General features: G+C 38.9%; 1 protein-coding gene across 2 annotated transcripts in view; it reads right to left on the bottom strand.

Annotated features, from left to right (window-relative positions):
- Window positions 1–26,358, bottom strand: part of LOC143896652 (uncharacterized) — a 49,274-nt gene that overhangs the window by 9,158 nt on the left and 13,758 nt on the right. The window contains exons 1-3 of one of the 2 annotated variants that reach the window (XM_077404607.1): window positions 23,563–24,496; window positions 11,412–11,648; window positions 2,825–3,037 (exon numbers count right to left, since the gene is read on the bottom strand). In XM_077404607.1, the coding sequence (XP_077260733.1) occupies window positions 2,825–3,037; window positions 11,412–11,648; window positions 23,563–23,611 (499 nt within the window). In that variant the 5' untranslated portion in view covers window positions 23,612–24,496. Of the gene's footprint in view, window positions 1–2,824; window positions 3,038–11,411; window positions 11,649–23,562; window positions 24,497–26,358 lie in introns of those variants that run through there. The other variant, XM_077404608.1, reaches the window with a different exon arrangement.

Genomic DNA, 26,358 nt, shown 5'->3' with positions numbered 1-26,358 from the left:
TTATCGTCAGGTATCTCTTCGGTGCTGGGCCGTAACTAAACAGCTGCTTAAAACAGGCTGCATTATGCCGGCCATTGTTTCATCTCCACTTCGCACGACGATTCGACTCTATCTCTATCCGCGAGCGTAAAAGCCGATTGTCAATTATCGCATTTGAATAATTCATCTTTCTCCGGCGCGGGCGTGCGCGGTTTACCTTTACCGAATTTTGCACGAAGTGCAACGCGCGGCGACACGGAAGTCGTTAACAATTCACTCCGCGAGATTGAGCGTCCGTTTCGCTCGCATGATTCCAAATTCACTTTTATCGCTTTCCGATACGTAATTAGCCGGTTTGCTCGCGAAAAGATGGAAATACTTTTACTCGAGGAAGGAGCGTGCCGAGTGCACCTTTTCCCTGGATAACGAAACGCTCTCGCTTTTTGCTCCCGTTTTACGCGTGTCCAAGCACCGACACTGCCATTATTATCACTTGTTTAACGGTGAAAGTTTCTCCTGTTTCGAGCGGATGGACTTTCGAACGCGAATTTTCCATCGCCGCGCGGAGTTTCCATTAGCGAAGAAGCGCTTAATAGAATCTGGATTCCGGAAACGCTTAACTTTATTGCTCGACAAAACTTTCCATGTTAACCAGATGCGACCGGATGCCGCGCGATCAGACCAGAATGAAAATTGCTTTCTTCCCGTGTTAGAGATTAAATATAATTAATGATAAATTACATGCATTATATCACATAATCGTATATGTCGAGTCCTTGGCAAAACGGTGTATTTTAGTTCCGGTATTAAATATATACGCAACCTAATTAGGAGCTGATTGATCGATCGCGCGCGCGAGCTCGTGTTTCTCGTGCGCCGCTGAAAAATGCATGCGGCGTACCGCGGCAGACGTATTGCGATGGTTTTCTAACAATTGAAAGTGGAAAGACTCTCACTTTCATCGTGAAAGAGTTTCTAAACGATCTCGTATGCAAGCAGGGCCTTCGATCGGCCTCTCGGAGAAAAGAGGAGGAAATGCGAATTTTACGGTGGGATTTTACGGATCGTTTGTACAATATAAAATGGATTTTCTGCGGCTCCGCGTGAACGCGAAACTCTCGATCCATTTGTTTCGCGTCGAAAGTATCATTGGCTACCCCTCCGGCGATCGATTGTTCACGATCGTGATTTCAGATCGAATGAAGCGTCCGATCTCTTTCAGGATGGATCGAGATTCATCGCGGTCGAAGAACGTAAACAACCTAATATAGTCTGCATCAGAATTTTAACGTAACGATTGTAAAATCATATCTGTTTTTGTCTGTGCGTGTATCATCTCTTTCGCGTTAATTATATGCAAAACATATAGCAAAAGAAAACAAAATAATAAGCTATAAGAATAAATATTTTTAATAAAATACAATATAAGTTTAACATTAGGTGGTTGAAATTTGTCAATTTTATTATGAAAAATTTTCCGATATTAGAATTCGAATACGCGGCAGTCCAGCGTAATGTGCTAAAGAACTAATTATACGCATCTTTTTAACCAAAAGATAAATTTTAGAAAGGTGAGAGAAGCAACTGCCGACAGCGTTATTTGTATATAATTAATATGCTTTTTAGATAGAGATGTCTGAAGAACAAATTATTTAACATAACTCAATCTAAAATACCGATTTAAGCATAAGCGGCTAACGTTTGACGTTGAATTTGTTTCGCGACCGCGAATCCATCTCGCTGACGGGCATCGTTCCCGGTAATTATCTCGGTAATGCCTATATTTATATTGATAGAAAGTCGAGAAAACGCGCCATAGAAACGAAAGTGCCGGACGACGGACGGGATATTTACGGTATCACGGGGATTCTATCTCGACAACGTGAGCCTCGCATTAGAATTCATATCGAGAGACTTTATCGCCCGCGCTTTATCGGCAGCAACGCTCATTATAATACAGAACGGGGCGCTCCGCGCAAATTGCAACGCTCTTTTTACCGCTGCTTTTTTACCAATTTATTCCGTTGGGCCGACGCAACGTCATAACGAGCGTCGGATTCAATGCCCGCGAGATTGACGTCGCGAAGAAAATAGACGCCGCGATTTGACGCGCTCGCAAAACCCCGGCACGAACGGCAAAGGTCCAATTACCGCCGCCATCGCGATCTTTCTTACGATCGTTTTGTCACTTTTTTCTTAGGCTTTACTTTGAGACTCTGCGTCAGACCTTTTAACGCCGCGAATCGCCCCGTTGGAAAGAAAACGGTCGACCGTTCGTCCGGAGCAATAATTTGAAACAGAGCGAATCGTCGCTCGAAGACCGCAGTGCAAATAACAATTTTCCGCGGCTCGCTCTCTTAATCATCGCTTTGACCACTACCACGTAATATTTCCGAACGTTAACACATCTGTCTTGTATTTAGCATTGGAGTTGTTACGTTATCATATTCAGAGAATATTCAGAGCATCTCAAGTTTTCCGTATTATGTTTTTTATGAATTCTTCGTCCAATCGTAGTTTGATCAGTTAATAGCTGAAATTTCGAATTCAAAACATACAATCGCCCAAAAGTCACGCTTCGACGTTTCAGTAGGTTTCTATCTCTAATACCTAACATTTTTATTTCCTTTTTTTAAACACAATTTTATATCGTCCAAAGTTACTTTTAATTTGCGAGATTGATATATCTTTATGGGATGCGCGACATGCTGGACGAGCTCGTTGAATGTTGAACGATGAGACGTAAGAAGTATCCGTCTGTGATTCGAAGGAGTTCATTTATTAAGCAAAACGGTAAATTCTCGCAAGCGGCGAAGCGCGAAGAAATATATACGGTATTACTTACCGCAGCACGGCTTGCCGAAGTCCAGCCGCACCAGCTGCACCATGTACGGCTCCAACAGGTTCACGTACCACCACGGCTTGTGCTCGCGCCTCGTCAGGCTGCAGGTTTGCGACGTGTACCTCTGGCTGCTGCTTCCGTCGACCGCGCGTTGCGGAACTGCGCCTTCCGCGGTGCTGGACTGCATCGGCGCTTTGCCGCCCGCCACGTTCAGAACTGCGAAGGAGAATTCAATAATACAAATTGATTGTCATGCTCGATAATAGGCTGCGAAATCGGAGGCCAATTTCCGCAGGTGCCGGAAGATAATTAGATCCGATGCAACGATACGTGCGGCGTAATTAAATCCGGTGAAGCTAACAGAGCATCTTGCATCCTTTGTGTCCCTAAGTATATGATAAAAACTGATTCTCTCTTCTCTCCAATCGATTCCACAACTATTCGTTACCTTTCCTAATAGATACAGAGTGCTCGATTAAAATCTCCGTTAACGAGCGCATTGTGACAGAAGACAGGCATGAGATTACATCGCGCTATAGCTATAGAGATTACAACGCCGCGCCGTTCTAAAGTTGATTCATAAGTTAAGCGGGCGGCTACGTGATTATACTGATTATAAGACAAAGACGAGCGCGACAGATGATCGCGTCGGATTCATATATGCACGTGCACAACCGCGCTAACTCGTTCTTTCTTGTTTCTTTTTTTTTTTTATGTTGAGCGCATACCACGGTGACGTGGCGATAATTCCCTGTGAGAAAATCGCTATACCTCATTGCCATATATCCGTCCGATAAAAAGAAGGTCGACCGCCACCGCCGCCGCCGCCGTATGGGTGAACAGCCGAACGGCACGCACAGATGGAGACCACGGTCATCCGTGGCCATCGCCAAGTTTTGTGCAGCAAGTGCCGTACATTCGCGAACACGTTGACGGCCTTGCGGTAGTTTTACTGTACCGTAACGTGAGAATTTTATCGGCGCCGATGCGATGCCGATGACGACGGCGGTGCGTGCCACTATAGCCCGCGATAAGCGTCGCCTCGGCCTTAATTGGTGTCTAATCACAATCCAACTTAGCGATAGAATCGGTATCCTTTATTGCGCTGGGCTGACCAATCAGGCTGGTCTCCGTAATGTTCTTGCGTTTTGCAAGAGTATTACATAGCGCATAATGACATTTAGCTCATTTATACTCGTGAACGAGTTATAAACGAGCTAATCCGGTATCGTTCTTTACTTGATAGTCACCGAGATCAATCAGGCGGGTCCCCGTAATGCTCTTGCATTTTGATTTTGCAAGAGTATTACATAGTATAATGACATTTATAGCTCATTTTGCAAACGAGTATAAATGAGCTAGCTAATCTGGTACCATTTTTACTCGATATAGTCACTTGCGATTAAGTCATGCTATTTTACGATCGAATTATGCCAATAATAATTATATCAATATATTTTACAGCCTCCTCTCACTCGTAAGAAATAAATAAAGTATTCCGCGCACAATATATAAAATAAATAAATAATAATCTAATCCAATTACCATCGCAAAATATATTTCAATTGCTTGCGTTGAGAGTACCTATACATATTATTATAGAATGCGTTAATGAATTTCTCACGCAACGTTCATGATCCGTAAACTGCTCGGTATAAACATTTCGTGGCGCCGTTTTGAGATATCGCGAGACGCGCGTTTCTCTGTATACGCAATCTGTTACCACGGCCCCGAAGTATCTCCTAGAATCCTTGCGTGGAACAATCGAGAGATGCACAGACAAGACGGTGAGCATATCGCAGAGAAGATACGCAAACAAAGGTCTGACTAAAAACCTGTGCGTATGCATCAAGCGCATCTCCGAGATACTCCGACAAACACGTTGGGAAAGTGCGCGGTCAGGTTTATTCGTTAAGGCTAATTTTCGGGATTTAATTGTATTCTGCATTCTGTACGGAAGAAAGCTCGGGATCCGTTGGAAAGCGTCAAGTTACGCAATCGATTCCAGATCAGGAATAATTGTTGGCATTAGTGTTAGGTCAGTATTAAAATCTGATGAAATTAATCCTTCAGCCACGTGAAAATGCTATATAGAAATCGTGGACAATCTAAACGGAGATGGACTGTGATTACATGTTTCAAATTTATTACTTTCGTGATTGGCAAAAAATGAATGATATTACAAATTAATTATTTTGAAAGCTGACTCGCCCTTTTAATGTAAAATTTTCAATTAAAAGTAAGACGTATACATATGCTAGTTATGGGGCTAAATTATAATCTTTATCGAGACGCGGCGCGTGCGTTCGCGTCAGTCGTGTCTGCCGTACGTAATTATCCTAACGAAGCGATCGAGATTCTATTGGGTAGGCGTCAGTTCACCATATAAAACGATAATCGATGCATTCTCGACCTAAACCTACATACTGGCTAGCGCCCCCATGAAAGTCCGCACGTATGCCGCGCACGTTCCCACAAGACGTATAGGTATACGTATGCACGCCATACCTATCTCACATAATTTACAGTTATTTCTTATACACGCAACGCGAAAGGTTTTTGCCATGCCATATCGTTTCCGTCGATATCGCGTAACGAGGTACAGAAAGCAATCCGAATGTACGTCCTTCCGATCTAATAACTGTGATTATGTGCATTTTTATTCTAAGATTAAATCGCTTTTACGATTCTCTTATAACAAGACTAAATTATTCCAATATAAAATATTTATAATGTTTATAAATAAATAATTGCTTCAATAAAATATTTATAAAGTAACGTTTTAATCGAAAACTTTGTAGCGTGTTAAAAAGAAAATAATTAAAATTAAATCATTAAAAAATTAAAATATTATAAAGCGAGATATGATATATATATATATATATATATATATATATATATATATATATATATATAAGAGATTAGTAATATTAAATAAACATTTTTTTTTATATTACTAATCTCTTATCTGATATCTCGCTGTTAACTGATAGTTGCGTTATACAGATTTTATTGCACGAAATTACGCTATTTTATCTTTCTCTGTACATAATATTGTAAAATATAAAAAATTATATTGAATATCATGTCCATGAAATCAATATCTATTGCTTACATCATCCCTCGACTATTCCATTATTTTTCAATTGCAACGCTTCGATCACACACATACAAATGTACAATTTCTCTAGTTTGATTATTAAGGCAAGGTAATACTGCGCATACTAATCGCTCATGTATCCTTGTACGCCCATATCGCCGTCATGATGAGAATACCGATGATGCGAAGAGATTCACGACGCAACAAAAGACAACGTTTGCCCTTTGTAAAACTGTTAAGTTCATCGAACCGTTTTTATTATAACGAGCGATAATAACAAGCGATATATACCAACTTGTACCAGTTGAACTATTCGTGACGCGATCAGGAAGTTCTTTATTGAGTACTGAAAAAGAAAGTGCGATCTTACTTTCGAAAAATGCGAAGTATTTATACATTCTTAAGATTGAACAACAGGAAACATTTCATAGGCAAACGTCGATTTTATGTCTGTCTTAAAGTTTTACTGTGCCATTTGCCACAGTCCTTCGTTTTTTACTATAGCGTATACCTTTTTAGCTTGAAACGTTTTCAAATATAATGCGCGTTAAACTCTATAGAACTCTTTATGAAGATTTCAGTAAAATAATTATTGAATTATTTCAATAAAATAATTAATTTTTCAGAACATTTTTGAAACAGAGATGATAGATAAAATGTAAAAGAATTCAAGACTTAAAAGGGAGTTAAAGAAGTAAAACAACTATTTCATGTAACAAGAATTAAACGTTGCCTCACTGAAATCGAAAAATAAACTTCTCAAATTCTAGAGAATGCTACAAATATATTGAATAACATTAATGTATTAATATTAATTGTAGACCTTATAAACATCTTTTTTCTTGAATCTGGCAAATTTCCGAGTGTCCATGTCTGAAATTTAAAAGCCTTGATACTCAAAGCCTTTCGCATATCTCCCCCCTCATAATGTCATCAAGTCCGGAAGTCCGCAATCGCAAATGAATTCTTTACAGAAATAGCGCGCACTTATGGTGGAAGGCGAACGGAAAGGTATACGTTCGAAAAGTCAAGTTCACGCACAGTTGCGCAAGTGGCAACCTGCTCTCGCGGTCGGCGGATCACGAGAAACTATTGCGACCGTCTTGGGTGGGCGGTCGAACAATTTTGTGCAAACACCGCTTGCGCGCACGCCTGACCCGCGATCGTCAAAATAATGACGAAGAAACGCCCGCGAATGTACGACGGTATTATATTGCCCACCCCCCCCGCGCAAGAAATACCATTACAACGTCATCAATCTGCACGGTATTTCCTCTTGCCTCGATAAATAGGTATGAAGATTACCGTATAGGAATGTCAGAGTCTGCTCTACTGAACTACCGAACTCCACCTATCATTTAACATAGATATCTAACGGAAATTCTTGGATAATCTAACGTTCCACGTTCTCAAATTTATGGATAAACACGAAAACTATTTGTATGGGAATTGTTATAAATAAACTTTATCAATACAACATTTTAATAAAGTTACTTTTTGTCTAAAAAGGAAGATTTATATTAAGATGCGTACAAAATAAATATAACAAAATACATATTACGCGATATTCTTTTCCTCAGATTTTTGTCTGTTAATCAAGATATCCAAGGATATCTGTAACATATAAATTGTCGAGAGAATTACTGATTCTAAACACGAAAAATGTATGTAACCGGTTAGATGATGGCATCATTTAATTCGTATTAATTTTGCTATTTTTCTAAATGTTTAATGAGAAAACAAGACAGATATTAAATTTTGATATAAACATGAAGTTAAAAAAGGAGAGAAATGTGTAATAGAGATAGAGATCGATGTCATAAACATATTTAAGTGTCAACATTTGCTGAGGATAATTGGCAACATTATCGTTCAAGAATAGAGTTGAACTGGAAACATTCAGGTTAAAAAGTCGTTAACGATTTTTATATGACCGTGACATTCGAAAATAATTTCAGGGGTAATGTTCCGCCTTTCCGATCAAGACAATTTCACTCATACCTGTCCCTTTTTTTTCTAATCGATCGAGAATCGTGACCTAATAATCCTATTCCGATAATCTTGTTCCAGTAAGATCTGTCGTTTAGATATGTCTATAGGATGTCGCGCATTGACAAAAACTACGTTTGCATCGTCATCGTCGATGGCTGCAATAATCTCGATCGGCTGTTTTATCAGGCCGCCTATATCTAGTAATGCTTTTCTTAGGCATGATTTATCTTTAACAACAATGTACATACACGTATCGATGTGCATAATTGAGAGAGGAAGACCTGTACGACCACCTCTCATACACGGTCGATTAAAATGTTGATTGTCGTTAGAGATTAATTACCAGAGATTAATTTGTATTAATTATCGTACGTAGCGCATACTTTCTTTACGTGTTCTTCATTTACAAAGTAGAACGTCGATTTGATGTATGAGTTTCATTAGTTCAATATGTTACAGAATCAATTATCGATATTCTGTACAGCACACGAAGTCATTATTGATGAATGAAAGTGTCAAAGCATCGTCAATGTTCTACTTGTGATCCGAGAAAACTATACATATGAGATATTTGTAAAATGAATGAAAGAATAAGTGGTTCTGTTATTAATTATTAATCGTGATTTATCTTTAACAACAATGTACATACACGTATCGATGTGCATAATTGAGAGAGGAAGACCTGTACGATCACCTCTCATACACGGTCGATTAAAATGTTGATTGTCGTTAGAGATTAATTACCAGAGATTAATTTGTATTAATTATCGTACTAGCGCATACTTTCTTTACGTGTTCTTCATTTACAAAGTAGAACGTTTCATCAAATTTCATTAGTTCAATATGTTACAGAATCAATTATCGATATTCTGTACAGCACACGAAGTCATTATTGATGAATGAAAGTGTCAAAGCATCGTCAATGTTCTACTTGTGATCCGAGAAAACTATACATATGAGATATTTGTAAAATGAATGAAAGAATAAGTGGTTCTGTTATTAATTATTAATCGTAATTTATATTGTAGCTCGTTATTAGGAGAGATTCGGCACCTGACAAACGCATTTCTTTTCTCATTCTTTCTCTTTCTGCGTTCTGCTTGGTTCACGCGACGAAGAGACAGTCCTTGCAATCATCGGGGCGTGTCAACATCGTGTCCACGCGACCCACTTCCGCCCACAACACGGCGCCACTTCTCGTAAACCTGGACCAGTTCGGCCTGTCGTTGAATTCGCGGAGCGTGACCGTGAGAGATCTCATCAGCAGCAGCGATTCTCTCCGAGAGTCATGCTCTTTCACTTCGATAAATTTCGCGCGAAAACACGTGCAAGAATCGTAAAAGGCAGGACGACTTTATGCATTTCCGGAAGTGAGCGCGCTTCATTCAGTCATTCGGGTAATTGCACAACTATCTAACGAAACAAAAAATAGGTCAGTTCGCGGTTTACTTTACTTTTTCTCTGCGATTCTAGATCTAGTTCTTTTGGAGGTGAAAGGACAGTTAAATTAAGGTTGAAGTTGATAAATCAACGTGCTGCGGGAGAATTAAAATTCAAAAGTTTTTCTTTAGAAAACAAAGTGCGGATAATATTTCGTATAATAATTTATAGCATAGCAATAAACATAACAATCTCTATTTCTTTTTCAACATTTTTTATTTAAAATTTCTTCGTTAATAGATTTATAATATTATAAGTATTTGTAAGCATAGCTATATTTATTTTTCATCATGCAACTGTTTTACAATCAATAGCATCCGCACTTGTTTTCAAATATCTTCATGAGAGTTTTCAAAATGTTTCCAATTTTAAAAGTGATTAAAACTTGTACTTGAATCTTGAATGAATATCTATGATGTGATTCATTGCTTTCAAAAAACATATTCTTGCTATATTAATTCTCTTCTCTTTGTACACACGAAATGAAGACATCGATACATTTGAAATGAATTCCAGACAAAAAATATAAATGTTATCTACTTTTAGAAAGTACACAGAAATATTCGTAATAATAGTTTTTTTACTTTGATAGATATTACTTTACGATCTGTTAAATCCCAATACTCGATACGATAAGCATTTGGTTCGCTCTATGATCGGCGCATTCAGTTGAGAAGAAATGGAAGGAGAGAATCGGTCACCTCATTCCTGAGATGTTCGAACGTAAGGATAGAAAACGCATTCCGCGCGATAAGTAATTGCCTATAGCACATACGCGGAATATACGAAGCGCCCATTATCGGTCAGATATCTCTCGCTAAGAAGCGCAGGTATTAGTATACGCACGTGTATATACGAAAGCACGTGAAATACTTGATAAACAACTTGCTAATGAGCGTAATAGCCGTCTTGGGCTCGATGAATTTCATAGATATTGTTAGAAAAAAAAATGAACATTCCATCCCGCGTAAAACCAAGTATTTCCTTTAACTTACTCGTCCAAAAATAAAATAAAGACAAGTTTACGATCGGGATAAGCGATAGGCGATGTGGTAATGGAAGAGGCTTAAACGAAAACGTCGGAAGAAAGACACGGAGGTGGCTTCCGGGGCCGTACGGAGAACGGGGTGAATTCGTTCGACCCGGTCCAAGGACAGCGAAGAGAGTCTGACAGGTCTCTGTCTGAGGAATGCGCGCGAGGTTGGGAAGGCCGCGGGCGCTCTTAGGCAGTAACAGGTTCAGAGTTAACGGTGCACTGCCCCCACCGGGGGCACCTCTCGTGCCAGTCGTCGTCGTCGTCGTCGTCGGACCTGCTCGGTCAAGGACACGTGGAACCGGGTCACTTGCCTCCCCGAAACAGCGTGGACGCACAAATACAAGCCGAGTGTCATCAGCCGTCGAATGTAATTTATAGAAAGGCGCGACTATATTCCGTACGAAGATGTCCAATCCTATGCGAATGTGTCCCAGACTTAAGTCATACTTTCCTTACGGATTCTCTGTCCAGCTTGGACTCGATTTCTCCTTCACGAAAACACTGAGGAACTAATAGAGGGGCTGTAGTTTCCGAACTACTTATAGACGATTAAAAATAAACATCTATTTGGAGAAACCAAATTTCTTTCCTACTTATTTTCTGAATTCAATTTATTTTACTTTAACAATGTGTTCAAATAAATTTTTAAGTCAAAAATTACTAAAAACTAAACATTTCCAAAGAGATTCATTCAAAATTAGAATCTAGAAAGGATGAAAGAGAAAGAGAGATGTCTGAGACATTTTGCATCGAGCTGACTAATGATATTTGCCGCGAGTCTTCAATTACGCTGTCGCATTATCATATTAAATCATATACATCATATTTGTAATTTATGAAACATACTCATCATTCCTATATAGGACTTATTTTTTGCGGATATAATATAAACGTTTCGATAAGACATATTGCGCTTAACGATAAAATATCATACGTCGTGATTGTATAATACTGCAATGTCGACCAAAGAAAGTAAATTTGTATTTGAGATAATTACGAGTAAAAATATGGAAGATACTTACCGCAGAAGGGCACGCCTTCCGGTTCCCACGTGCCGTTGGGTTGACATTCCCTTCTCGCTGGTCCCAGAAGTTCGAATCCTCGCTCGCAGGAATACGTAGCTATGATGCCCTCAGGAAACGCGGTATCCTTAACGAGGGCGTCCTCCTCGTCTACGATGTCGTCGATACCTCCGCCGGTGAAGCGCACGCTGCTATGTGCCGGTGCACCCGGGTAACCGCATCCGGCGCCGTTGGACCCTGCAACGCGATGCGTTTCTGGTTACTTTAATACGATTGTCACCAGGTATTCCGCGAATAACACGGCGCGCCTGCAGATAAGTAGATTTATTCATATTCATAGAAACATTTATTCGCGTACTGATGTAAGTTTCGTAAAAAGATGCAACATAGATCTTAAAATCATATAATGACATTAAAAATAGATAACGCCATTAGAAAAAGAGATAATAATAGAAAAAAGAATTGTGCAGTCACAGAGTGACACTCATCGTCTCTCCTCTGTATTTAAACTTAAGATATAACTTTCTTTTGTGAATTAAAATATAATGGATTCGAGGAAACTTTTTTCTCCTGCTACAGCTGCATACACGCACGTGAAAAATGTGTCTTACACTTACACATAATTAGACGTATATCTAATTATATACAACTTTTTACTACATATAAATATTTAAATGCAATGCAATTGTCGTATTTTAATTGAATCTGATCATACTGTAATATTAATCGATTATACGTTCTTATTCAAGTGCAGAGACCTAGTTTCTATGTACCGGGAGGTTTCACTTTTGTCCTCGTATGGCGACGATAGTCATCCAGAACGACGCGACGTGCTAATTAATGCAGTCGTTCTTGTTTTCCTTTCTACAACGCCAGCCTGTCGCGTGTTATCGATTCGCAATCACCGTTCTACGAAAGTTACGATGCACATAAATCAAGCAGTCGGATTTTACCGGATATATATTTTCTGAAGAATGCAAAAGACGCGAGAAGATGCTGTTTCAATCACATATTTCTGTATAATTGCACGTTTCTTCCTTTCGTAACATTACCGCGGTGCACGGAAACGTTTTTCCTCGATGATCACGCGCCTAATCGCGCGCGCGTCTATTTCACGGCGCGAAATTGCGCCCGAATGCCTCGGCGGCGCGCGCGAATTCTCGCGCCGAGAGAGCTGTTAGCTCCTCGCGCACAAAAGGATATCCACTCTCGGCTATCTGGGCGATTCAATCTCTCATGACTAATTGCACGAGTAATGCAACGCGTTTTCTGGCCGGCCATCGGCGAGCGCATCGCGCGAGTGAGCCCCGCGCTTTTCAATCTCTTCGCCATATCGAAGACACGCAACCCCAGCACATCATCACGCACCCGAGCCCATCAGCGGTGCCCGGCGCGATGCAAGGCGGGACGTTGCCTCATCGGGGATTGCCGCTGCCGTTTTCAAGCCGATGATTTCAATGGGCGGCGGAGTCTCGTCACCTTCCTGAGCAAAATGCTCGAATCACCGAGCGCCGACGATATAGCCAACGTTTTACGAGTTCGAGTTACTCTCGCGCGAAACGAAAGAGTCTTATTTATGTAACCCGGTATCGCCCCTTGCGCAACGAAAGTGGGCACAGGAAACTAGTCGCCCTCCCCCAAGTGTTTTACATTATTTCGCTTTTTCTTACGACGGATGAAAAACATAGGTTCGGTCTAAATACACATCCGCTGTTAGCGGATTGCGAAAGGCGTTGCAAAGCGGGGTAAGTTTATGGCACCATAACATAACGCTGCAATACAGCAAAGCCGTTTGTCAAAAAGGAGTTAATTCGCAGGCATTAGTTGAACTCGAGATGTGTGAACAAAGATTAACATATAACGTTGCTTCTACCTCTAAAATTTAATTCGCGTACAATCATTCTTCATTCTTAACGTTTTACAGTTCGGGAACTGTGCTGCTGTCTTTAGGAATTTCTCCTCGGTAACAAGATCAGCCTAGAATTTCACGTATTTCGCAATGCCGCACGTCCACTTTCCGCCAATCTGGATTCCGACTGGATAACAACTATACTGGATGAAAGCGAGGCATACCTCAACTTTGCGCCGGCAGATGCAGAAACGCCCGGAGCCGCTCTTGATTACGCTACCGCCCTTCCATCTCGCCACGTTTTACCGCGGGTACGCAGACAGAAATAAACGCAGAAATATACTGCATACTACATGCTCGATCTCGGTGGCAACCCGCCATTATCGCTATCCTGTCATTTGCGTGCATACACGCGGTTGCCAGCGAGTCCCGACCCGAGCAAAGTGCAACATATCGAGCTGCTTGTTTTCTGCCCCGTGGTTTTCGCGAAAAGAAAAAAAAAGAGTGAAGGATGCAAGCGACGTAAAACGCCGGTGAGACGACGTAACGGAAGCGATAACGCAAGCGAGCGGCGGTCGCATCCTGCAACAGTCGCGCAATCGTCTATAGGAAGTCATCGGCTATGCAGACGCGCGCTGCACTCCCCGGCGGTGTGTGCCAATTCGAAATGCGATGTCCGAGGGAAGTAAACTTCAACGACCTGACGAATTTCACTTGTCGCCGTTGCGCAACGGCCGTCGCAGTTCTTTGTTCTTTTGCCGGCGATAATCCGTCCTCCTCGTGTCGACAAGAATTTAACGCGCACGCACGCACGAATACGCTATTCGCAATCACGCATTTGCGGATAAGCGATCGAGCCATTCTTCACGAATTGTATATGAAATACAATTGAGTGGGTTTTATTCTTCTTACGAGAGATTCTTGCTAGAAATATTCGTGGATCATTTTTTCTTCACTGTTAAATGTTAAAGAATAATATTTAAGCCAGTATACCTTGAGTTGAATAACATTTTGTTATTTTTAACCATCATGGGTGTAAAAATTTATTATTTTAACACAAAATAGTATTATTTTAACTCCATTGGTTTTTGGTTTAGTTAAATTAACATTGTTTTAGTTAAATAAACGACATATTGAGTAAAAGCAGCGGCAACTTATAGAAATGTTAAAAATGATTCAAATTGAATATATTTGACACTATAAATTTAACAGTGTGAATTTTGACAAGACTCAAGGTTTGCAAGGTTGTAAAGAAAGCACATATTAGGTAATAAAATGTTTACCAGCTCTAATGATCTAGTGACTTTTTTAAATCTTTTCCCTTTTCAGTTTCTTTCTCTTTTTCTTTCAACATTGCCGATTTCACGTGTCAGTTCTCGACAAAGCGTAGTGTTAAGGTGCGATTTCATTGATGCTAGAAACCAGCGGCAGCGTCAAGAAAATGTAGTGGGGGAAGTTCAGACCGTCTCAACTTTTTAACGTACTGCAAAATTCAACAAAACTTTTTCCCCCACTACATTTTCTTGACGCTGCCGCTGGTTTCTAGCGTCAATGAAATCGCACCTTTAAGCTAAAACTCCATAGACGCGTTGCCGCAGCTCAAACGCATCTATATGGAGCGGACGCGTTAAGCGTATAAGTGTTGAACGGTTTTTGAACTTCGCACGTTGCGTAAGAATCGCGCACGGATCGCGTGCGAAACGTAAATCCCGAGCGTATCTCATCGGATGTACCTATATAGGCAGGTCTTGAAATCAGTGAAATCGCCTCGCATCTCGACTTGCATCGGTGCGTTGTTTGGTGGCGCAGTGTTGATGGATGCATCGAATGCAGCGAAATTGTATAGAAACCGCGGCGCAACGCACGCGCTTGGCAAAAAAGCGGACGTTGCGGCGTGAGAGCGAGGATCGTTGACTTTGTAGATATATAAAAAGATGTGCAGTTTATACGTATTATGCATGGTTAAACGCACGAGGATATGTAGATTATTTGTGGGAAAGCTACAATTTTGACGTGTTACTCGATTTGCTGATGTCATGTTTTATAGAAATTGAAAGCCGCATAATTTTTTCGACTCGTAAAATTTACTTACGAGAAAAAAAAATACAAGTCAATTGTCGTAATTAAATATAGAAATCATTTTAGTGTATTTATCGCATTAAAATCCAACTCGACACAATTATAACGATTTTTATTGTAAATTTAAGCTCTCTCTATTATACATATATATCCATGTACAGATGCAATGTTATACTAATGTAATAGAAATGTTTTCTTAAGTCACGAAAATAATTGTAAAAGTTATCATTACTCCAACATAAACGTTTAAAAATTCCCCATCACATTCAAGAATTAAGATGTATAACATAATGGCTTTCGTTAAAAGATACCCACATAGCTCTCAAAGTAAGAAAAAAGCGCAAATCACTCGCCTAATGCGCGATAGGAGGAATCTTTGACGGGTTAATGCTTCGGACGTGCTCTCCAGCGATTTAGGTAGGAAGGACATTCCATTCGAGAGTGTCGACTATGCGAGAGCGGTCGACTCGTAGTCAGCAGGTCTCGAGTTTGATCACGACTCTCATCGCCATTGTACCTCAATTTTATCATAGGGTTATCAGAAAAGATAACGGGGAACCAATCTTTATTGCATGTTTTTCAGAACATTATTTTAAACCTAAAATAGAAAGCCGTCTTAATCCCAGGGCAGCACTTTGTACGCGGTACCTATATATATAAACATAATCATAAAACACACAGCTCTCTTTCTCTCTTTCTTTCTTTCTTTCTCTCTCTATCTTTCTCTAAGGTGACTGCCAAAATCTAAAATGATCTCAGGGAGACCTGATATGGCACACTAAGAAACAGAAGATACCTATGTAGCTATGAAGGTAAGAAAAGAACGCATATCATTCGCGATAGAATAAATCTTTAAGCGCGTTAATGCTTCGGACATGTTCTTGACGATTTAGGGATGGCATTCCGTTCGAAACGAGCAACCAAACGGTAATATCGCCAACAACGCACAATCGACGCCTCGTGGGTTGAGTGCGTAACGGTCCGCACTATTCAATTAACATATTTATCGTGCGTTCTTATAGTCGCGCGTGCGATGCGCCAACTAGGAATCGCAGAGCGGTCGACCAGCCGGCCAGTCGCGCAAAGAATGACCAAGAGGAAACGCAGCAGATGGAGTAACTACGAGCGAGCCCCGTTAATTTCATTATTATATCACTATCGCGCCAAACATCTATCCGACAAGCGCTACCGGAAAACACGATGAAGAAATGTAAATTAAAATATCTTTAGTGTAATTCTTATATAGTAAATTTTATCGCGCGCGCGCGCGCGCGCGATATATATAACGGTTGAAGAAGATCATAAACGAAATTTCTGTCTCAAAAGTGGTTAATTTAAATCTTATTTTCGTTTTCTTAAGTTTTGTTATATCTCTTAAAAAATGCTTATAGAAACAATCATAATTCAATTAATAACTTATTATTAAAAAATGCACCAGATAATATATCCTATAAAAAATAAAAGTATTAAACGCACTCTTCTTGAAACAGTGTTTCTAAAGCCTCATAATCCAGATTTTTACAGCAATTCAAGATTAATTAAAGACTATGAGACAATGATATTATTTCTGATTACAGATGCAAATAGACAAAAGATATTACAATCCGATAAAAATTTAGCTTCGCGTTGTTATTACAACATATTTTTATGTCTACTATTTTCTATTGCCTGTGTGTGTGTGTCTCACAATACATTATAAATTTCTTACTTCGATACTAAATCCCCTATTTCATTGTGTATAGTTTTCTTCGAGAAGGAGGAAGCCGATCGATAAAGATCGCGGCGATGTAAGGCACGCGCGAAGCAGGTGCTACATTATCCGCCTCGTGTTGCGATACGCGCGTTACATGTTCATATTTCTGTGGGGGAATGCAGGATGTGCATCACGTGCACGCGCCACGAAAAACAAAGATCACAATAACCACCAGCGGATTTATAGGCACCAAGGAAAATATGCGTAACCAGTTTATGAGCGATCCATCCGCTTCAGTAGCAGTAATTAATTTTTCAACAAAAATCACGAACATAAATACTGTGCTAGTAAAGTGGCGAATCAGGCGAATATACTTTTTTAATTCTGAATCGAGTTATCTGTAATTATATAATATTTAAATTTCGCAGTTTGATCTTTAAACAAAGGATATCGTTCGCGTTTATAACGTTAAATGTATTCAATACGCATCTCGTGCGATCGAAATTTCGAGTAGGTACGTCTAATTTTGCTGTTGCTGAAAGCGAGAGATTGTAAAAAGTAATAACTCTGCTATATGATTCTGTTATTCTGAATCCAGTTATCTGTGATTATGACATTTAAATTTTGCAGTTTAATTTTTAAACAAAACATCGTTCGCGTTCATAATGTCAAATGTATAATTCAATTATATAAAATTCGCGCGCGAGTTGGAATAAATTGCTTTTTTCAACATATTAATAACTGTAAATAAAAGTCTGAATTATAGATTAGACCGTTCGCGGAAACCGTTGGTCGTGTTATCGAAATAAACGTTGCGAACAGTAACCGTTCGTTATATCCGCCTAATGTAGGTTGCTAGCTAGCATCATCGTAATTGTTAAGCCGTAAACCGGAGCAGAAGCCGAGGTCTGGTTGATTTGAAAAGTACTTTATCCTACCGGCATTTATATACATAATCGCCAATGCACACAGCCACCTATAGTCGCGAATTGCCGAGAAATCGATTAGAGACCGATCATTATCTTGCGAAGCAGAAAAATCAGTTACTAAGCTGCGAATTATATTACGGACGAGATGTTGGAATTGTAAGAATTAAAAAAAAGTAGCCAAAAAAACCGTGAGGTCCAATAGTATTTATAATCACCGATTATGAAGTTCCGAACGTGTAATTACATTCTCCTCTTACGTTATTAGAATTCTCCTCTTACAGATATTTTTGAACGTTCGGATAAATTGCGTTTGAAGTACAATGGCAAGTAGCACGTGCCTTGAGTAAATGAGCCTATGTAGGACAGTAGAATGGAGACAACGCGTCAGAATCGCATGGAAAGGATAAAAGTTATTCCGGTGTAAATATCAGGTCACCGCCATTTCACCGTTATTCTTAAAACGAAGTGATTGTCGTACCCGCGTCTATCATCTTGCCTTACCACCGTGACAAATATATTTAGCAGATTACCAGTATTACTTTCAAATTTTGTTATTTACGCGTAAAACCCTGTATTTGATGACAATAAAGAACGATAGCTCGCGCGATTATAATCATTTCAAAGTACATGAGGTAGAAACACATTTTTAATGCTCATGTCATTATGGATCATATTTGAATCTAAATACCGTGTAAATACATAAATTACATAAATTTCGGTAAATGCCGTGTAAATTACTCTTTTGATGTAACTCTTAAAATAAAAAATTCAATTATGTTAAAACTAAATAACATAGAATTAGATACTAATTATTGATGACAAAAATCAGTTTTATGTCATTACGAATAATACTGCACGTTAAAATTTTTGATTAAGAATTTTTCCGAAATTATTTAGCTGTTGTGTTTTTTATATTTATTGTATTTAATAATTTTATGTCAACTTATACAATTACAAATTCAAGATATCTCGTATTATTATTATAAGATATATAAAATTCATTATTGTGATTCGTGTAGTCCGCTTATATTTTTATATATTTTTATTTTGTTTTATTTTTTCTTTTATTTAACTTTTAATATTTTATTTAGTTATAATATGTTATTTTATTTTTATATTTATTTTTATACATATTTCACCTGTCATTGTCCTAACTCTTTTTCCGCTATTATTATTAATTTACTTATTTTATGACTGATGAAAAGACTCTGTGCAGTTTGAAATATTCCAGTAATTTTCTTTATTAAGAGATAATAAATTATATTATATTTGATAAGGTAACATCCTTATCGCTCGTTTGGCCCATGACCTTTCCACAAAATTCACTATATTGAATTCAGAATGTCAAACCATATACGATTTGCATATATATAATTATTAATTAATGATCAAGAAGTTTCTCTTTCCGTGTAACTATATGACTCCATATAAATACTTTTCTTTTTACCGCGACTAAGTTTCATTTCTCACAGATTCTACCGACTTGCACTCATCGGCTTTTGTTCGTATGTAGTTCAGCACGTGATTTTCAATGTTCGGGGTTTCGCCCACGCCGCAAGAAAAGTAGATAATCAGGGCATAAGTAGGAGAGAAAAGGTACACGACGGACTCGCCTTCTTTTTCTTGCCAGCTCGCCGAGTACTCCCGTTACTTCACGGAATTGTGGGAAATTGGGTACTGAGCCGAGCTAATTAAACGCACCGGCCTTTTGTTTTCAAGGTGCGATACGTGTGAGCCATACATGCGCGAAGCTGCGATTAGTTCCATAATACGACGGAAGTGCATGCACTTGTCACGAGAACCGACAATTCTGTCGATAATTCTGAGAGCTCAAATGCTGATTATACTGTTTCTAATTGTAAGTGATATTTAGACGGTGAACAATAGTTAAAAAGCGATAATAATTGAGATATTTCAATATAATACCTAATAGGAATATATTTAACACTTGTCAGCGCTGCTATCAAGTTTTCAGCAGATCACACCGATAATTATAATTACTTTAATTTAAAAAACGCTATATATATTAATAATATGTTTATTTTATATATAATAATATTATTAACAATTTTTTTAAGTTTCGGCAATAAAATACAATAAAAGTTTGATAAAAAATAAATTTACGTAACATTTACATTAAAGCAAATTAGAATTTTCTAAAAAGCATCTGCTTTTTAAATCAAACTGCGTTTCTAAACTTGCGGGCAGTTTCTAAGTCTAGCGCTGATGAATATTATTTAGCAAGTCGAATGCAGTTGGCAACATCGTTGATGTCATCGTTTATAACATCATCAGGTTTCTCGTGAATAAAACAGAGATGTATCACTGTTTAATAAATGCGTATATGCAGAAATCTATTCTGCCTATTATTAATTTAGATTTTGTTGGAACGAGAATATGAATATTAAGATGAACGATCTGTCAACGATGAGCGATTGACTCGATAAAACAATGAGTAATGATATGAAACTAATGAAACCTGCTCGCGTCCTAGTTGACATCTGACACCGATCGATTTAACACGATAACGACAGCATTGATCTTCTATAGTTTCAACGGGAAACGGCACGTACCCAAGAGGACAATAACTGGATATGACTCAACGGCAATTGGCAGAAGACAGCTGGTCGAGAACGTGCGGTTAGAGGAAGTGTTTGAGGAGCGTGCGGGAGAAAAAAAAAGTTTGACGCGCACGGCGACACGTGGGAAATGCAAGTAACCACCACCTTACCGCGAGACAATCTTGGTCATTAACCTACGGAAGTGGTCTCGTATACGTGTTAACGTAAAATGTAAATCAAGAAACGACACAAGAGGACCTTTCCTGTCTAATTTCGATTGCCCGTTTCGATTGCCCCGTTATAAGAGGACCACAGGAACTACGCACCGAAAGAAACAAGGACTTACGACATAATGACAAACGTATGCGAGCTATACTTCTTAGATCTAACGGATCTATTGCGGTCTGCAAATTTAAAGTTAATCTGTTGTTATTATTATGACGACATATATCTTATTGTTAAGTTTATTTTAACGACCCGCGCCGGACAAAGAGTCAGTCTAATTCTTGTCACCGAGCCGCTAGCATCGAATGAATTGAATATATCTCACTTAATCTGAATTCGATAATTTGCTTGGCAATTCCGGACCTTCTCCCATTCTCATGCATAACTTATAAGATCACACCATCGCCAAATCAATCAATGAGAAATTATAAAAATTACCGCACTGTCGAGCTTACTGCGAATCAAAACCGGTATGAAAGCACTTAACGCAATTTCCTGTTAAATTGCATGGAATAACATAAATTTCTGTTCTCTGAGTACGTCCTGCGAAATTACTACTTCGAGCTATTATAAAAATTCTTGTTTTCGCGGCAGCGTAACCGCGAGTAAATGGGTAAACGACTTTCCTCACGACTGCGTCCCGCGACCGAGTGATAATCGGGCTATACGAATCTTCGCGAACTTCTCACGTTATTTGCCGCGTTAAAACCGCTCCGCGTCGGCCACTTTCCACGCCGTAGAAAAAACGAGCGAGGATCGTGGAAAGTCGATTACCTGCGTGCGCGATAGAGATGAGAATGCGTGCTGCGTGAGTACGCTATACGTCTCATTTGCGAGACGCGCGTTTAGGCGTGCAACGACGACGAACACGTGCCCCTTCAGAGCGAGCGTAGCGGCGTCTTGCAGCTAACACGAACTATCCCGCTTAACCGGACTACCGGAGATAGAAATTGAATCTACGAACGGACTATCGCTCAGGATAATCGTGAGACGGCGCAATCGGTATTAAGAAAATTTCTACGCAAGTGATTAGTTTATTTATAAAAACATTTTTAATCATCATCCAGTATACTAATTAAATTGGAGCCACTTTACCGGTTACCAGTCGCGTTATCATTAAAATGATCCTTAATGCAGATCCAGTTTATCGTCACGGATGCTGATGCCGAGTGAAATTTTAGATCAGATAAAAAAAAATCGGTGTGTATCCTCTCACGAAAATACGTACAGACTATAATCCGCGCGCATCACATACATCAAGCGCTAATTAACGAGTAAGTTCTTCGCTTATTTTCAGATACTTCTCGTCAGCGGATTGCATATGTAAACGAGTGCTTCGGTAATCCGTTGTTAAGTTCAATAACGCGAGCGTGGGATGATCTTGACCCTGCATTGAATGGCACATATGCGTGATATCTATTAGTCATTATGGAAAAATTATATCTATTACGCATATCTCTGAGAAATGCAATCATATATTACTTATTTAAGTATACATTAAATTTGCATATATTATACGAACACTTTTTTTCGCCGTCTCAATGCGAGCAAAATTATTATTTTAAAAAGTAAGTAGACTTTTCTAATTTGGAAAATCCGTTTCCTTTATTTTATGAAAACCCCAGCTAAAATATGCGACGTCGTAATTTGCTCGTACATAACGCGAACAAAATTCGAAAGTTGGCACTAATATTCAGAAGATCGTATAATTAATTTATAACGTTCGATTAGGCGCCGTATTGTATATAGGCGTGCTTGATTAGCGGTAGTTTCGTCCGGCGGTTCCGCAAAATAGAGTGTTTCAATGGTACGTAAAGTAGAGGACTGTCGTTACGAACTGTAAGCATTGTCTCATAATCAGTCGACTCATTAAATATCTTGGCGTTTAGAAAGCGACAAGTGAATAGGGTGCAGTAATGATTATTATTGTAATCTCCCCAGTGCGTTAATGAGCCATTATATTTTCCACGGGAGATTAATCCATCTTTGCACGAAACGCCTGTCCGCTATATTAAAGATTTCTAAAAAAATATCCAATTACGTTTTATGGAAAATTCATAACGAAGCGTTACACAAAAGTGCGATTAAGGCAATCATGAAAATGACCGATTTTATATCGAGTTTCATTTTATGCAATACAAGATATAGATCTTTTTTAATCATTTGTACATATAATAATAAAATATAAAGTTAATGATTCTTTAAAGGATCGTATGTAATTTCAGAAACGAGATAATCTTCCATTCATTGATTAAACAACAATTATCACTTAAAAGAATATTTAAAAAATATTTTGTTATATATTTTTATGTTAAAAGATGTTTTAAATTATTTCTTTTTCTGTTAAGCTATTATTTTTAATTATAGGAAATTAAAGATTAATATATTTGTGTTAATTTAAATCACATATAAAGTTTAATTATTATTATGTGTCGCATATGTGTGTTTTATGTATGTATATTTTTAATGAAAATAATATTACACCTATGCAAAATCTATCTATTAAGAATTATCCATTTAGCTACACATTTGAGCTAAATTATGTATTGTCATATGTATTGTTGAAAGAATTCATGATTACATTAAGATTATTTATTTATAAAATGACAGTTTATTGTTTAAATATATCTAAAATATATAGATCCTGCATATTTTTATTTGAGTATCTTTGAAAACCTCTTTGTCTTTCTTTCCTCATTATCAGGAGAAATATTTTTGAGCATTATTCCAAATGCTGATATAATTCATGATTAACACATATCTATATCGATAACCGATTACCGAATGAACGTATTATACAAAAGAATTCACGCACCTTTGGCGGCCAGAGTGATAAAAAGGAAGAAAATCGTTCTGCGTTCCATTTCGTTCACGAGCGCAAACCTCCGCGTGAACTCCGGCCTTGAACGTCCTCTATCGTTCCGGAAAACTGTCGAGGAAGCTGTTCCGATTCCGAATTCCGAACAGTAATCAATATGTCCGCAACGAGCGCACTCCGTTCGAGAAGTTCACCGAATGCACCTCAGAGGAAACGTCATTTCGGGGTGCGAAACCGACCCTCTTTTCTCTTTTCTTTCGTCGAGCACTGAACGCGCGATATTCGCCCGTTCGAGTGGGGAAATCGAGTAAACGCGCGTGCGAGCTTGTTTTTTCCCCCCCCGGGTATTTTCGAACGGGGTTAATGTGGCAACGACGATGGTGCTCGTGCGTCCACTGGTAGAACTCGTGGACGGTGTCTCTCGTATAGAGTTACAAGCAGTAACCGACGTCGAACGTTCTTGCCTGAGGACTGAGGCGCCTGTTCCCCGGCAGGAAGTCATCCAGGTATTCTGCTCCCCCACCTGCCGTTCCGTGCTACCACCACCTCAACAGGTAACGACCGCTGTGCCGGTTGCCATCAGGAACGAGGCTGGCCTGTGCGACTGACTGACTGTTCATCCCCCCCCTCCTATTTACGCGCGCGCCTCTCCTCCGGTATTCAGGCCAACCTGCGAGCCGACGCGTCACCGAGCAGCGAGAACACGATCCCTTAGAATGGTCAGATTTACTACGGTCTGTTTTTTTTTTTTTTTTTATATAAAAGAAGGAATTTTCGGTCGACCTTCCGATAAAAGGAGCCTGAAAGAATATGCAACTTGTTGCAGCAGGTAAAACGTCTCGGTAGTTACATAGGTAAAAGAAAAATAAACGCGCGTGTTTTTGTCTATATATTGTTACTGAATTTTTGATGTGACCAATGCTCGCATTCGATAAATTAAAAATCCTTTTTCAAGAAGCAATTGAATATGATATGATTGGTGTGTATATATATCGGTTTTAAATGAATTATATTTTTGACTATGTATTTGTAATCATGTTAATAAAAATGTGAATAAAGATTTTAAGAAAGTGCTAGTAACTTTGCAGCAAACGACAACGAAATGTTAGCAATGCACAGCTTATACTGCAGCTTACGTGCATCGCGTAAACGTGTTGTCGTTACGGTAAAATGTCGAAAACGTCTAATCCAAGTTACAACCGGTGCTTTACGTTCAAAGTTAATTCTAAGGATTACGGATATAAATCTCCCAGATCCGCATAATTCTCGACATTTCTATTCCGCACGATAATTAATAATTACCCAGCATACAATCGTCATACGGGATATAATTGCATCAGAGCGAAGTGCGCCGCTCGACATGGGACCGTAGAAATGGAAACAAGGTATCTCTCGGAGAAAATAACGTATGTAGAGTTCCTGCAAGAGTGCACGCAATTGTGAAAACTCGTGGAAATTCTACGGCAATTTGTAGCAACGTACTCGCGATTGAGAACAATATGTGTATAATTTTGCGAAAAGCACAAGTGGGAACCGTAATTTGTACGTGCTTAAGTCGCTTCTTTTTCGTAACGCGACGAATTAAATAAATCGCGGAAGAAAGATGCTCCATGTAAAATATAATGCAACAGAATCCGCAACCTCCATACGCAACCAAAACGTTTGTAACATTTATAGGGTAAACTTTGGTAAGATGGCCAACACATGTTCATTCGATGTTTCATGACAAGCTAGATTGAAAGAACATAGATTGGCCATATTTCCTCTATGGCCATCTCACCCGAGTTTACCCTATAAAGCATTATATATATATAATTATATATTCTTAAATTTTTTATTTCTAACGTTATCCTGAAAAAATTATTTTTTCAAATTTTAGCATTATTATTTGATTATAGTATAATTATATATAGTTTTTGTTTAGGTGTAGCGTGCAATCTTGTTTCTTCGCAGAATCTAGATTCTTTGCGTTTAAGCAGGAAGGACTAAGAAGGCAGTCACCCAACCGCGTCACCCTAAACCCGCTTGCCTAACCCTCAGCGCTTCCTCGTCCGAGTTAATTATAGTTTCTACGTGATGCTAACAATGAGAAGCGTCCATAATTCTATCTTTGGTAGACCGTCTCATGCGTGCTGATCAACACAACCATGAAATTTAATGGTCTATACGTGCGTTTTAAAAGTGTTTCACGTCGGGATAGGTATACATTTTTGCTCCAGCGATCGTCGCTAAAGACTTCGAAAAATTGCAAAAGAAAAACTGCATTTCCTATATATTTTCTATACGTGTCCATACGACATAAAATAATTGTTCTTGCTTAATTCGAAGATATATCTTTTTTGACAACGTTAACAGGAGGAATAAATTATAATTATATCTTTGTTGCCGCGCGAGAATGCGTAAATAAATGATTCGTGCAGGCTATATAATAATTTTCGAATAATTTTATAGAAAGAAGGTCAAGCAAATTTTTGTAACTTTTAGGTAGTTTATATTTGCAGTGCAAAATATCTTATATTTATATTATATCTATTCATATAAAAAAACTTTTTCTTATGAGAGAGAGAATAGCAATGGATAAGTCGAAAGCTACGTAACCGGGTTCTTACAACGACGCATAGCTGTCTGCCGCATTCCGTGCCACTCGCGATCAAGAGAGGTCGCGATCGATTATTCAATTAGAAATTAAATGCGCGAGCATGCGACCGGCGTCGTCTACGCGCGCGCGTGTATCGCCGACGCATGCGGTCGCATGCGTTGCATTCATGCCGGCTGCTTTACGACGCGCTGAAT

This window comes from Temnothorax americanus, unplaced genomic scaffold, assembly GCF_048541705.1.
Source record: "Temnothorax americanus isolate GAGA-0224 unplaced genomic scaffold, ASM4854170v1 Scaffold19, whole genome shotgun sequence".
Lineage (NCBI taxonomy): Eukaryota > Metazoa > Arthropoda > Insecta > Hymenoptera > Formicidae > Temnothorax > Temnothorax americanus.
This window is presented reverse-complemented; position numbering and strand designations above follow the sequence as displayed.